The sequence below is a fragment of the Tupaia chinensis genome, unplaced genomic scaffold, assembly GCF_000334495.1.
Source record: "Tupaia chinensis unplaced genomic scaffold, TupChi_1.0 Scaffold144276_1, whole genome shotgun sequence".
In the NCBI taxonomy this organism is placed as follows: Eukaryota; Metazoa; Chordata; class Mammalia; order Scandentia; family Tupaiidae; genus Tupaia; species Tupaia belangeri.
In genome coordinates, this window is record NW_006204133.1 from 143274 (window position 1) to 154938 (window position 11665).

Here is an 11665-nt window from a genome sequence, read left to right on the forward strand (position 1 = left end):
CCTGGGCGGCAAGGGGAGTGCGAGGCCCCTTGATGGGGGGGGCTGGGAGTGGCAAGGCAGCCAGTGCCCAGGCTGAGCCCAGAGGGTGGGCAGGCTCTCCTGGGTGGGCGCACAGTGAGTCTGCACCTAAGACCCAGGGCCCGGAGTTGTGGAAGTGGTGAGCCAGGGTGCTGGGTGGCTGGAGGAAGTGGGAGCTGAGATGGCGAGGGACTTCCGGGAGACAGACCTGGCAGGCAGGGCCAGATGGCTGAGCTGGCCACAGGGTCTAGGGAGGGGAGTGGGAATATGTGAGGAGCAATGTTTTGAGGAGTCGAGTCAGGCTGGCCCAGGAGGAGTGAGAGAGGCAGCAGTCAGGAGGGAAAGGGAAGCCTGTTTTCTGAGCTGGGTGCACGAGGGGGATACGCTCCCTCCGGCCTGGTGCCTCAGGGTCTCTCAAGCTGGGACACCAGGCGGAGAGGAGGAGACAAAGCCCTGCCTGGTTCCTGCAGGATAACAGCACCTTCAACGCCCTCCCACTCCTCGCTGCCATGCAGATGGCCAAGGAGGTCGCAGGTGAGGCCCTGCCCAGAGGCCAGGCCGGCTGCCCGGTGTGCCACCCCCACCACATCCCTACTGGCCGGCTTGTAGAGAGGGAGTGGGGCAGGTGAGGCTGTCCTCCTCGCTGGGCCCCAGAGCGCGGGCTGGCTGACTGTGGGTCCCAGGTGTCCTCTGGCTTGCCTCTCTCGTCCCTGGCCCCCGGCTACCCTCCCCACTCCATAAGTCCCCACCACTTTGGGCAGACCTGAAGAAGATGGTGGCCCAGATGCCCAAAGGGGTGAAGTCACTGGCCAAAGGGTTCCCAGGCTCAGATGCGACTTTGCGCTGGAGCCAGGCCCTGGAGGACTTGGAGCGGGACAGCCGGCCTTACCTGCAGGAGGTGCAGAGATACGAGACGTACAGGTGCCTGCGAACCCGAGGGGTGGGCTCGGGTGGGGAAAGGGACAGCCGGCCTCTGTGTCCGCCACCCCTGGCTGTCCTGAGCCTCTGCCTGCTTTTAAGCCAAGACCCCTGATTCCTCTGGCCTCCCTGTCCCCACCTGACTGGTGCCCTCGGCAACTGAGCCTGGGAACCCCATAGCAGCAATGGGACCTTGGGAGGTGCCACACTTGACTTGTAAAACCCTAGCTTTGGGGTTTCCGGTGGCTCCGGGGATCCAGATGCCTCTCGCTCAGTGGCCCGTACCCCTCCGTGCCAGGTGGATCGTGGGCTGCGTGCTGTGCTCGACGGTCCTGCTCGTGGTGGTCTGTAACCTGGTGGGCCTCAACCTGGGCATCTGGGGGCTGTCGGCTCGGGAGGACCCCAGCCACTCTGAAGACAAGGGCGAGGCTGGAGCCCGCTTCCTCATGGTGTAAGGAAGGGCTGGGGCGAGGGGAGGGTCTCCCCACTGGGCTGGCCAGGTCCTCTTGTTCCATGGTCAGCTCTCAGTGTGGCTAAGGGAGGGGTTCTGGCGGTCAGGAGCCTCCGTGCTGCTCTGGCACCAACGCCCTGAGCGACCCTGGGCATATTGCTGGCCCATCTGGCTTCGGTGTCCTCGTCACACAGTGGCGACTGCAGTACTCCGCGGACATGCTTTCCCACTGAGGCAGGCACAGCCGCACACGCCCCTTCACCCAGGGCCAGGCAGCTGGCAGCAGCAGAGGCAGCAGCAGACGCAGTCTGTCCGCCATCCCTAGATGGGAGGTTCTAGGGCCAGGGCTGCTGCGTGCAGCCGTGCAGGCTGTGCACTGCACAAGGGTGCCTGGGCCGAGGGGCGCCGGGGCTGATTCCCCGGAGGCCGAGTGCTTTCCCACAACCTCGGCCCTGGGGCCAGCCTGCTGACCACGCCGGCCCTGCCATGCGGGTGGGGACCCAGGGGGTGGTCAGGGTGGCCCGTCCTTGCTATCCCTCACCCCTGTCTCTCGCTGTCCCAGGGGTGTGGGCTTCAGCTTCCTCTTTGCTGCTCCCCTCATCCTCCTCGTCTTTGCCACCTTCCTGGTGGGTGGCAACGTGCAGACCTTGGTGTGCCGGAGCTGGGAGAGCGGAGAGCTCTATGAGGTAGGCATGGCCCCTGGGGCCCAGAGGGCGTGTGGGAAGGTGTGGTTGGAGGGAGAGGGTCAGGAGGAAGCGGGAGCTAGAGTAGATAAGGGGAGAGAGTCACATGTGAGTCCCTGTGACATCACCCAGGCCCCAGGGGAGGGGCCCCCGAGGAACTGCAGCCGGACCCCAGCCCCCCTGTCCTAGCCCTGAATCCGGGAACTGGAACCCGAATGAGGTGACCTAGGAGCAGGCCTGAGTTCTCTGCTGAGATCAGGCTGGTCGCCCCGCCAGTGACAGGAAGGGTTCCTGTAAGGAGCGCGGCCAGGCTGGTTGGAGTTGGAGACCAGGTTTGGGCTGGAGTCACAGGGACGCCTCTCACTGCTGCTGTTCAGGGCAGCACAGGGCCACCCTCGGGAAGCCTGGGTGGCCTGGCCTCCCTGCTGTGCCCCATTTCTCCCTGCTCCTCCCAGTTTGCAGATTCCCCAGGGAACTTGCCCCCCTCCATGAACCTGTCCCACCTCCTTGGCCTGAGGAAGAACATCAGCGTCCTCCTAGCCTATCAGTGAGTGCACACCTGGGCTGCGGCTGGCGTGAGGAGGGGCCTGGGCAGCAGCAGGGTGCTGTCCTGCTCGGGCGACATCAGCCCGGCTGGCTGTCCCTGTCGCTCATTCTCAGCGTGCACGTCCCTCCCCAGGCAGTGCAGCAGGGGGGCTGCACTCTGGGAGGTCCTGAAGCTCAATGACTCCTACGACCTGGAGAAGCACCTGGATATCAGCCAGGTAAGAGGACGCTCCCGAAGGCTGTGAGGACCTGGCACATCCCCCTTCTCTAGCTGGCCTCAGTGGAGGCGCCGTCTCTTTGAGCCTGTGACTGAGGCACCTCAGGACAGGAGGCTCAGCTGTGAGCTGAGGGCTTGGGCTAGAGCCCTGGGAACGTTCCAGGTGTGTGGGCAGGTGGGTGTGCCAGCACCTGTGGCCAACTCCGAGTGCTGAGCTCCGGGGAGACGCGGACACGCTGAGGCAGTAGCAGGAAAGGATGGTGCCAGTAAGGAGGCCGAGGACCTGTGTGTCCCAGCAGAGCACAAGCCTTGGCAGGGAGGCTGCGGTCAGGAGCAGGGGGCGGGGATGCAAGTGTGACAGTGAACACCACGTGGTGACCTTGGGGGACGCTGGCAGAGGGAGCACTGCGGCCCTCTGCCGGGCTCACACTGCCACCCGACATGCTGGCAGGATCCCACTCCTGGGCTGCTCCCCCAGCCGCCGCAGAGCCACTGGGATCTCCTGGAACCTGCTGTGTAGGACTGGAGGCATTGGATGCTGGCGAGAGACAGTTCTGGAACAGAGGGAGGGTAGGGCCACTGCACCAGAACGAGTCCTGCAGTGAAGGGGGGCTGTGAAATGCCCCCTTCTTTCCTCTCCCCACACCCAAGTGAGAAGGGGGAGAGGTACCTGGACTGCCAGGGCCCCTGGGAGCTGTTCCTGGGAACCCGCAACCAACTTCCCTGGCATTCCCCCCCCCCCACCCTACACACACACACATAGAGCACGCTAAGTTCGGAGTCTGCATGGCCCCAGGAAACCTTGCCAGCTCCCCTTGGGTCCACACCCCTTATCTCGACCCAGTGGTCCAGGCCCACTCCCTGGCTGAAACTAACCAGGATAGCTGGCAGCCTTAGCTTGCTCTCTTTCGGTGTCTTTGACTGGACGGGAGGTTCACGGAGCAGGCATATCCCAGAACGAGGCTGTGGACACTGCCCTCCTGGATGAAGGGGGCCCTACACAGGGATAGAGAGGTCTCAGCCCTGGTCCTGGCAGGAAAAGGCCAGCTCCCAGAAGAGTCTGGACAGCTAGGGCTTCCAGCACAGGTTGGCCGGGCATCCCTCAGGGCCGTCTACAATATGCCGAATGTGACCTTTACCCTCTCCTGCTCAAAGGCGACAGCAATGAGCTGATTACACAGAGAGAAGAAAGGCAGGTGTGCTTTCCAGGGCACCCTCCTGGCAGGGACGGTCACCCTCCACTGAAATGCTGCCTTAGACCTGCCTCTGAGAGGGCTAGGCTTTTTCTCCCCCCGTGGAGGCAGGACGGGCAGGGGGGCAGAGCTGGCTGCACCCTCCAGCTTGCCGTGGGAACTCGGGCGTGTGAGCACTCCCGTCTGACCTCAGTTTCGTATCTGTCCGACGATGGAGCTGAATTTGATAATCCCGAACGCCTCTTCTAATGATGGCTGAGGAAGTTTGCGGAGAGTCTCTCTTAGAAAGGCGGTTGCGGGAACCAGCAGTTAGCGTAATGGCTATGTCGCTGGACTCCCATGTAGTCGACCGCGGTTCGTGTCCCGAACCCAGTGGCTTAAAACTCACGCCGGGCGCGTGTGCGTGCATGCCCAAGATCCCGAGAGGAGAATGGAGGAGAAGGGATTGCGGCATGGCCATCCCCCCTGGGGGGTGATTTCTCGCTTTCTGTCTCTATGTCTCTCTCTGTCTGTCTGGCGAGCGCACGCGCCCTACAGTGAAAATCTCTCAAAAAAAAAAAAAAAAAGAAAGGCGGTTGCATCTGGGCCTTCGCTCATTCATACAGTGGACAGACTAGTCCACTCGAGAGGCCGAGGCTCTGGGACAATAGAGACAAGGCCCCGGAGCAGACGTAAGCAGGTCTCGGAGGAAGGTAATTGGTGCAGCAAGAGCGGTGGAGGCCTTAGCTGTGATGCTAAAGAGGAAGAGGAGGCGTGCTGTCTCACTCGGGCTCCAGGCAGTCCCGTTCTGAGTAGGCAGCTAGGCCCCGGGGGAAGGCTGGGTCTGGGGTCGGGCAGGGTAGGAGCAGAGGCCTGCTGGGGGCCTGTCTTAGGGACAGAGTGTGTGTCCAGGAGCCTCTCTGGCAGGGGACCCTAGATATCCAGGAGGAGGGCTGAGGGTCTGATGACCTCTTGCCTGGGGAGCATCCCTGGGGTCCTGACGCAGCAGCTGGGCACGTCCCCCACCCTGTCCCCTCCCTCCAGTATACCAGCAAGCTGCAGCAGGAGCTGCAGAACCTCAAAGTGAACATGCAGGATCTGGACCTGCTGAGCCCAGCTGCCCACCGCGACCTGGAGGCCCTGCAGAGCAGTGGGATTGAGAACATCCGCTATGGAGACTTCTTGGTTCAGGTCAGCCCTGGGCCAGCAGAAGGTGACGGCACAGAGGGGCCCACCGAGGAGCTGGGTGTGTCTCTCCTTCCCTCAGCTCTTGCAGGGTTGCCTTGGGGCTCAGGCCTGTCCTGGGACCACCACTTAGGCCATTCAGGAATAAATAGTCCCCCTCAGCCCCAGGGCATGTGCGCTGTTCATGGTCCTGAACCCACAGCTGCGGATCATTAGGTTGCTGTTGTTTTTCTCCCTGTCGGAAACGTCTGACATATTTCACAGCTCCCGGTCAGGCCCAATGGGGACCGAAGTGTCACAGTAGACTCAGATGTGTCACAGCAGAGTGCGTCTGGCAATTCCAGGAACGGGGCCAGGGAGCTAGTGTTCATCCCTTGCGACCTCTCCTGTCCACCCTCAGATCCAGAAGCCGGTGGTGAGGACTGACGTGGGGGAGCTGGCCCAGGAGCTGGACAGACTGGCTCAGGCCCAAGTAAGAGGGGCAGAGACCCACTGGGCAGGCGAGAGTTAGAGGGAGGCCAGGGAAGCAGGCGAAGTGGGGGTGCTTGGGCAGGGGAGGGGCGAGGGCAAACACAGTGAGATCCGAGGCTCCTGAACCCCAGGCTGGGCTTGAGTGTCCTGTCAGTTTCTTTGTCTGCGCTGTGGACTCTGTCTTGATTCAGGTCAAGTACCTGGTCTGACCTCAGGCAGTGGGGCAAACTTTCAAAGTGCAGAATTTGTGGGGATGGGTCCTGGGGACACTGAGATGACTCAGATGTCAAGGAAGTTGATCTAAGCATTTCGTAGAATAGTTGAAAAGTTCTCACGAGTCAGCTCGTAGGTCCCGCCGCATGGTGAGTTCAGCAGATGCCGCTGTGCACACACAGGTTCTGCTGATGCCTTAGCACACCCTCTAGCTAGGGGTGGGTCTAGAATTTAGGCTTAGCCCCTCCTCCCTAGCTTAAGGAGGCCTCTGTTTCGTGCCTCTGAGCCCAATGCTTTGCACTGCTGTTCACAATGTCAGGTTGAAAGGCGAGTGCCCAGCCTGTCGTCCATCCTGGCAGGGGTCACTCTGACACTCTGATCTCTGCCTCCCCTCAGGGCAGCTCTGCACTAGGGCAGCAGCTGCAGGAGGAGGCCCGAGGGCTCAGAAGTCTCTATCAGCAGAAGGTCATCCCCCAGGAGAACCTTGTGGTAAGTTTGGAGACCAGAGAGCCTGGGGCTGGGGGAGAAGGAACAGTAAAAGAGAACAAAGGCCCCTCACCTGGGCCACTCCTCCCAGCCCATTCCCTAACCAGCCTTTGTCTCTCTCTGCAGGCAGAGCTTAACCTCCATGTGAGGGCCCTGGAGTCCTCTGCCCCAGACCTGCAGGTGGCTGCTGGGTGGAGGGTGGGAGTGGGGGGTGCAGGTAGGCAGCTGGGGAAGGAAGGGAGTGGATCTCTCTGCCTCGGGGCCTTGCCCACTCTGCCTGCCCTGCTGGGAGCTGAGGGTGGGCAAGGGAAGAAGAGGAGTGGGCAGATCCATGAGGACCTCCTTCTTCGGCTCCAGGTCCTCAGGGTCTCCCCTCCCCACCAAGGTGACTGTTGAGTGTTACCCACTGAATCTATGCTTGGGGGAGTGAGGGAGTGAGGGAGCGGCCGCTCCGTGCCCACGCGGGGCACTGATCTGCGGCTCCCCATCTTCCAGCGGGAAACCTCGAGTGTCCTAAGCAATGTCACTTACCTAAAAAGAGAGTTGCCAGCCTGGGCCACCAGGATCCTGAGGAACGTGAGTTGGGGAAGGGGCAGGGCAGGAGCTTCCACCTCCAGCTTCTCCGCCAGCACTGTCCCCTCGCCGTGGCTCCCAGGAGAGCATGGCCGGTCCTGGGCATGGGGACCAGGAAGGGCTCCTCCGGGCCCTGCCAGCCCAGGCTCCTGTCTTCCTTACAGGAGAGTGAGTGTTTCCTGGCCCGGGGGATCAGCTACTTCTCCCAGTACGTGGACTGGGTGAGGGAGGAGGTAAGTGAGGGCGCAGGCCCCTTCTGGCCTCAGAGCAACTCCCGATGGCCGGTGCCGGGGGCCCAGCTCTTCACTCTGCCCGGCCCCTCCCCTGCCCTCTGGATCCCCTCAGTGGGCCTTCTGTATGGAACCCAGACTCCCAAACCTGGCCTCCGCACCCCTGCTCGCTGGCTGGGCTCTGCCTACTCCACCTCTGCCACAGTCTTTCTCTGAGGCCTCAGAGAGCTGGGTTGGCTCTGGTTCTCTAGAACATTCCATCACACTCTGCTCCCTGCCCTTTCTTGGGCTAGCACTCCTGTCTAGCTTGTCTGAGGTGAGCCCTGAAAGCCCACCTTGTCCCAGGGACCCTGCTGGCCATGGCCTCTGCAGCTGTCTGGGCACTACACGAGGTGGGCGCGGCTGTGGCTCAGCCCTGAGTGTGTCTGTGTTACATGTGTGCGTCCGTGCATGTGAGCATGAAGACAGGCATGTGTATACATGTATGCATTCACAATACATGCTGCCTCTCCATGAGAGTAACCGGAAGCACAGTAGGGCCTTCATTCAGGTGAGGAGAGGGAAAGGGCCGGAGCCGAGCAAGGCGCCTCTGTGAGTGTGTCCCCATCTCTGTGAACCTGCACCCAGGGTCTGTGTGTGTCCTGCCGTCTGCCTCTGTGCCCTGGTGTGGCGCAGTCCTTGGCTGTGTCTCTGATATGGCTGTGCACCTGTGGGTCTGTTGTCTCTGCATGTACCTATCGGCACCCAGGTGACCCAGCGCATCGCCACCTGCCAGCCCCTCTCTGGAGCCCTGGACAATAGCCGTGTGATCCTGTGTGACATGATGGCTGACCCCTGGGTGAGTGTCCCCCGCCCATCAGGCCCTGACATCAAGGTCCTGTGGGAGGGGCCACGTGAGCAGGGCATGAGACGAGGCTTGCACCTGAGCCCTCGTTCTGCCCTGAGGACTGTGTCCCCTTGCCCCGGGGAGGCTGGCTTGCAGAGCTGCTGGGAGGAGCTGCTGGTCAGCTGGGGGTGCTGACCTCACGCCCCTGTGCAGAATGCCTTCTGGTTCTGCCTGGCGTGGTGCACCTTCTTCCTGGTCCCCAGTATCGTCTTTGCTGTCAAGACCTCCAAATACTTCCGGCCCATCCGGAAACGCCTCAGGTGAGGGGATGCCAGGACTAGTGGGAGGGAGGGGGCATTGGGTATTCAGAAAGGAGGCCTTCCAGGCCAGCAGGTGGCATGGTGGTTAAGGCGCTGGACTCCCACATGGCCTACCACGGGTCGAGTCCAGGACCTGGCCGCTTGTTTTCCTACTTGCCCCTTCTCTTGCTCTCTTTCTCTGTCTCTTTGGTCAAATTAAAAGACAAATAATAACAAATAAAATTAAATAAAGAAATAATAAAATAAATAAATAAAAGGAGTCCTTTCAGCGACTGGGCCTTGGTTCCTGCCATGGCCCCTCCTGACACCTGCCAGGTGGAGAAGGCTCATGGCCTTGCCCTGAAAGGCCGCACCCTCTGAGGAGCTGTGGGGCCGGGAAGTCTCCCACGTGCCTGCCCCTTGCTGCAGTACACCCATGCAGGTGTAGTGTCCCCTCCCCAGGGGGCTTCTGAGGTGCAAGCACTGGGGCTCTGCTTTGTCCGTGTTGGGGCTGGGGTTCTGTGCCAGGCCCGCTCACTTTGGTTCTGTGACGCTGCAGCTCCACCAGCTCCGAGGAGACTCAGCTCTTCCACATCCCTCGGGTCACCTCCCTGAAGCTGTAGGACCCAGTGGGTGAGTGTCCCCATCCCCTGGAACCTGTGGTTAAGTGGATGAGTAGGGGAGGGTCTGGGATTTGGGATTCCCAGGACCTAAGAGGGCAGGAAGGTTCAGGAACTTGATGGGGTCTGGGTGTGGGGCATGGCCCACCCAGCAGCAGGATGGACAGGCCCGAGTCTCACTCTCCCCTGCACCCACTCACCTGTTCCGTTCTCAATTCCTGACAGGGTGAGGTGATCTCTGGGGCTGTCTGCACCAGAGGACTTCTGTAGCTCTTGCCCAGGCCTGGGTTGTCTCGTGACTCGGGCTTGCCGGGCCCCATCTTGCCCGTTCCCCTCCCACCCCGTTTTTGCTCACAACCCCCTCCATTCACTCTCACAGTCACACTCAGGTCCACACGGTGACGCGGCCCACAGGCTCTGCCAGGTGTCCGTCCTTTACCCTCCTTGCTGCACTACTTCACGCCGAGGAGAGTCTGTTCTCCACCTCTCGGAACCCCTGGCCCTGCCCTTGGGTGGGATGGAGGCCCAGTCTAACCCGCTCTGTCCCCACTGCCCCTGCTGCCTGCTCTGTACCCTCTGTTCCTCTCTGAGCTCCTTGCCTCGTCCTGTCTGGGCTCCCTGCTTGCCCTGATTCCCTGCAGTCTCCTCCCTAGCCCTTGGCTTCCTCCCTCCAAAGAAGTCTTTTTCCTCCTTTGCCCCACTGTCACCTTGCTGACCCCCAAGGACCCTGCCTGCCCAACCAAGTTAATCAGGAAAGCCAGCCACCTGCTGAGTAATGGTCATGGCAGCGCCACTATGGCCCAGGTCTGCCTCACGGTGCCTAAGCTCCAGGACCCTGGCCCTCGGCAGGCCCAGCCTGTACTTACTCGCCCCCCACAATGTGAGGAAGGCCTGTCTGAGAGCTGTGCCTCCCTGTCTGCACCCTAGGTTAGTAATAGTAGTGTTGGAGGACCAGCAGATGGCATAATGGTTATGTCATTGGACTCATCTGTAATCAACCTCTGTTCGAGTCCCAGACCTGGTGTCTTAAACACACCGGGCGTGTGTGCGTACATACCCAAGATCCCAAGAGGAGAGTGGATGTGGCATGGCCATTTCTCCAGGGGGTGATTTTTTGCTTTTTGTCTCTCTGTCTTTTCAGTGAGCACACGCACCTTATAGTAAAAAAAAATCTCTCTGAAAAAAAAGAAAAGAGAAAAGAAAAGAAAAAAAAAAAAAAAGAAAAGAAATAATACTGTTGGTCCATGGGTCCTCTCCGAACATCAACTCGCAAGGAAGGTACCCAGGCTGCAATGGGGCTCCACCTTGGCTCCCCAGAAAATAGTGTCTCTCAAGACCCCTACTTAGCCTTTCCAGGAGGGTTCTGGTGGCCAGAACAGGACTTTGCACCAGCCCTTCTGTCCTGTGCACATGGCCTGGGGGCATCCCTAGCCCATCCCCAGGCCGTCCCTGCATGCTGGACCCCGAGTTGCAGAAATGTGGAAGAGGAAGAAAAGAGACAAATGGACCTCCCATCCATGAACATGTCCTCACTTCCTTAAGTCTTGGTTTTGACTCTTTGGAACCAAAGACTCAGGCTGGGGCCCTCAGCAGATGGGAAGTGGGGCCCATTCCAGGAACAGCAGACCTGGACCCACAGCCTGGCCCAGATGCATGTTAGCGGAGCAGCTTGACCAGATTGTGTAGGTCCCTGAAACCTCAACTGCCCCATTTATGCACTCGGGAAAACCACCCTGGCCTCGTCACAGGGCTGTGGAAGCTCCATGTGACCGCGCGTGCAAAGATGGGCATGGAGCGCGGCCCGGAACACGGCCCCAGGAGAAGGGAATGGCTGTTTTGTGCCATGTCTGCTCTGCACCAGGGGCGGAGCCAGAGTCTGGGTGGATAAAGGGAAGAGGGGAATGGGTCTGAGTTCAAAGATAGAAAAGATAGAAGGCCCTTTCAAATTGTGGTTTGTCGAGTTTCAGGGAATGTCCATGTTTAATTGCATTTATAAACCAGTAGCAATCTGTCTCCTAGAAATTAGGATGGATGTATTGGCGTACTGCAAGCACGTTCTCAAAGAAGCAACCTCCAATGTAACACAGTGGCCTCTCTTTGGCTTTCCCCAGAGATGTTTTTACTTGTTCCTCATCTGTTGACCTATGCAGAGAAAGTAGGACCCTGACTTTTTCAAATGCCATTGATGGGATTAATGCAAATAAAACAGAAAACAGTCGTTTCCAGTTCTCTGTCAAAATTGCTTATCTTATACTTTCTATGTTCAAGCATATTAAGCACCGTAATTTTAAATTCAGTAACTCCCTACATGGATCCCCCATGAGTTTTTTTCCTACTGTCTGTTGTTTCTCTAGCTTTTTTGTTAGCTTCGTCTTGCCTCCTCACCTACTTGGCAATTTTCAATTAAGTACCACGCGTGGGAGCCAGCAGATGGCGAAGCAGTTACATCATTGGACTCACACATGGTGAATCATGGTTCGAGTCCCAGATCCGGTGTCCTGAAGATCATGCCAGGCATGCGTGCATGCATACCCAGGATCTCAGAAGGAGAATGGAGGAGAAGGGATTGTGGTGTGGCCATCCTCCCAGGGGGGCGATTTCTCACTTTCCCTCTCACTGACTCTGTCTCTGGGGAACACATGTGCCGTAAGGCAAAAACCTTTAAAATGAAAAAGAAAGGGTGCCATACATGGAATCTGAAAACCTGTTGAAATCATTTGAGGTCTAGGGTGAAGTTTCTTTCCTCTGTGAAGGCCG

At 59.4% G+C, this 11665-nt stretch overlaps 1 protein-coding gene across 2 annotated transcripts in view; it reads left to right on the forward strand.

The window, feature by feature from the left end:
• PROM2 (prominin 2) overlaps positions 1–11345 on the forward strand; it is a 15784-nt gene extending 4439 nt beyond the window's left edge. Inside the window, exons 10-25 of one of the 2 annotated variants that reach the window (XM_006166540.2) lie at positions 489–552; positions 780–939; positions 1235–1387; positions 1950–2073; positions 2526–2617; positions 2750–2834; positions 5050–5196; positions 5591–5662; positions 6271–6363; positions 6487–6540; positions 6856–6936; positions 7098–7166; positions 7912–8001; positions 8203–8309; positions 8848–8921; positions 10050–10087. In XM_006166540.2, coding sequence (XP_006166602.1) covers positions 489–552; positions 780–939; positions 1235–1387; positions 1950–2073; positions 2526–2617; positions 2750–2834; positions 5050–5196; positions 5591–5662; positions 6271–6363; positions 6487–6540; positions 6856–6936; positions 7098–7166; positions 7912–8001; positions 8203–8309; positions 8848–8911 — 1455 coding nt within the window. In that variant the 3' untranslated portion in view covers positions 8912–8921; positions 10050–10087. Of the gene's footprint in view, positions 1–488; positions 553–779; positions 940–1234; positions 1388–1949; positions 2074–2525; positions 2618–2749; positions 2835–5049; positions 5197–5590; positions 5663–6270; positions 6364–6486; positions 6541–6855; positions 6937–7097; positions 7167–7911; positions 8002–8202; positions 8310–8847; positions 8922–10049; positions 10088–11262 lie in introns of those variants that run through there. The other variant, XM_027767543.1, reaches the window with a different exon arrangement.
• Positions 11346–11665: the final 320 nt, after the last annotated feature.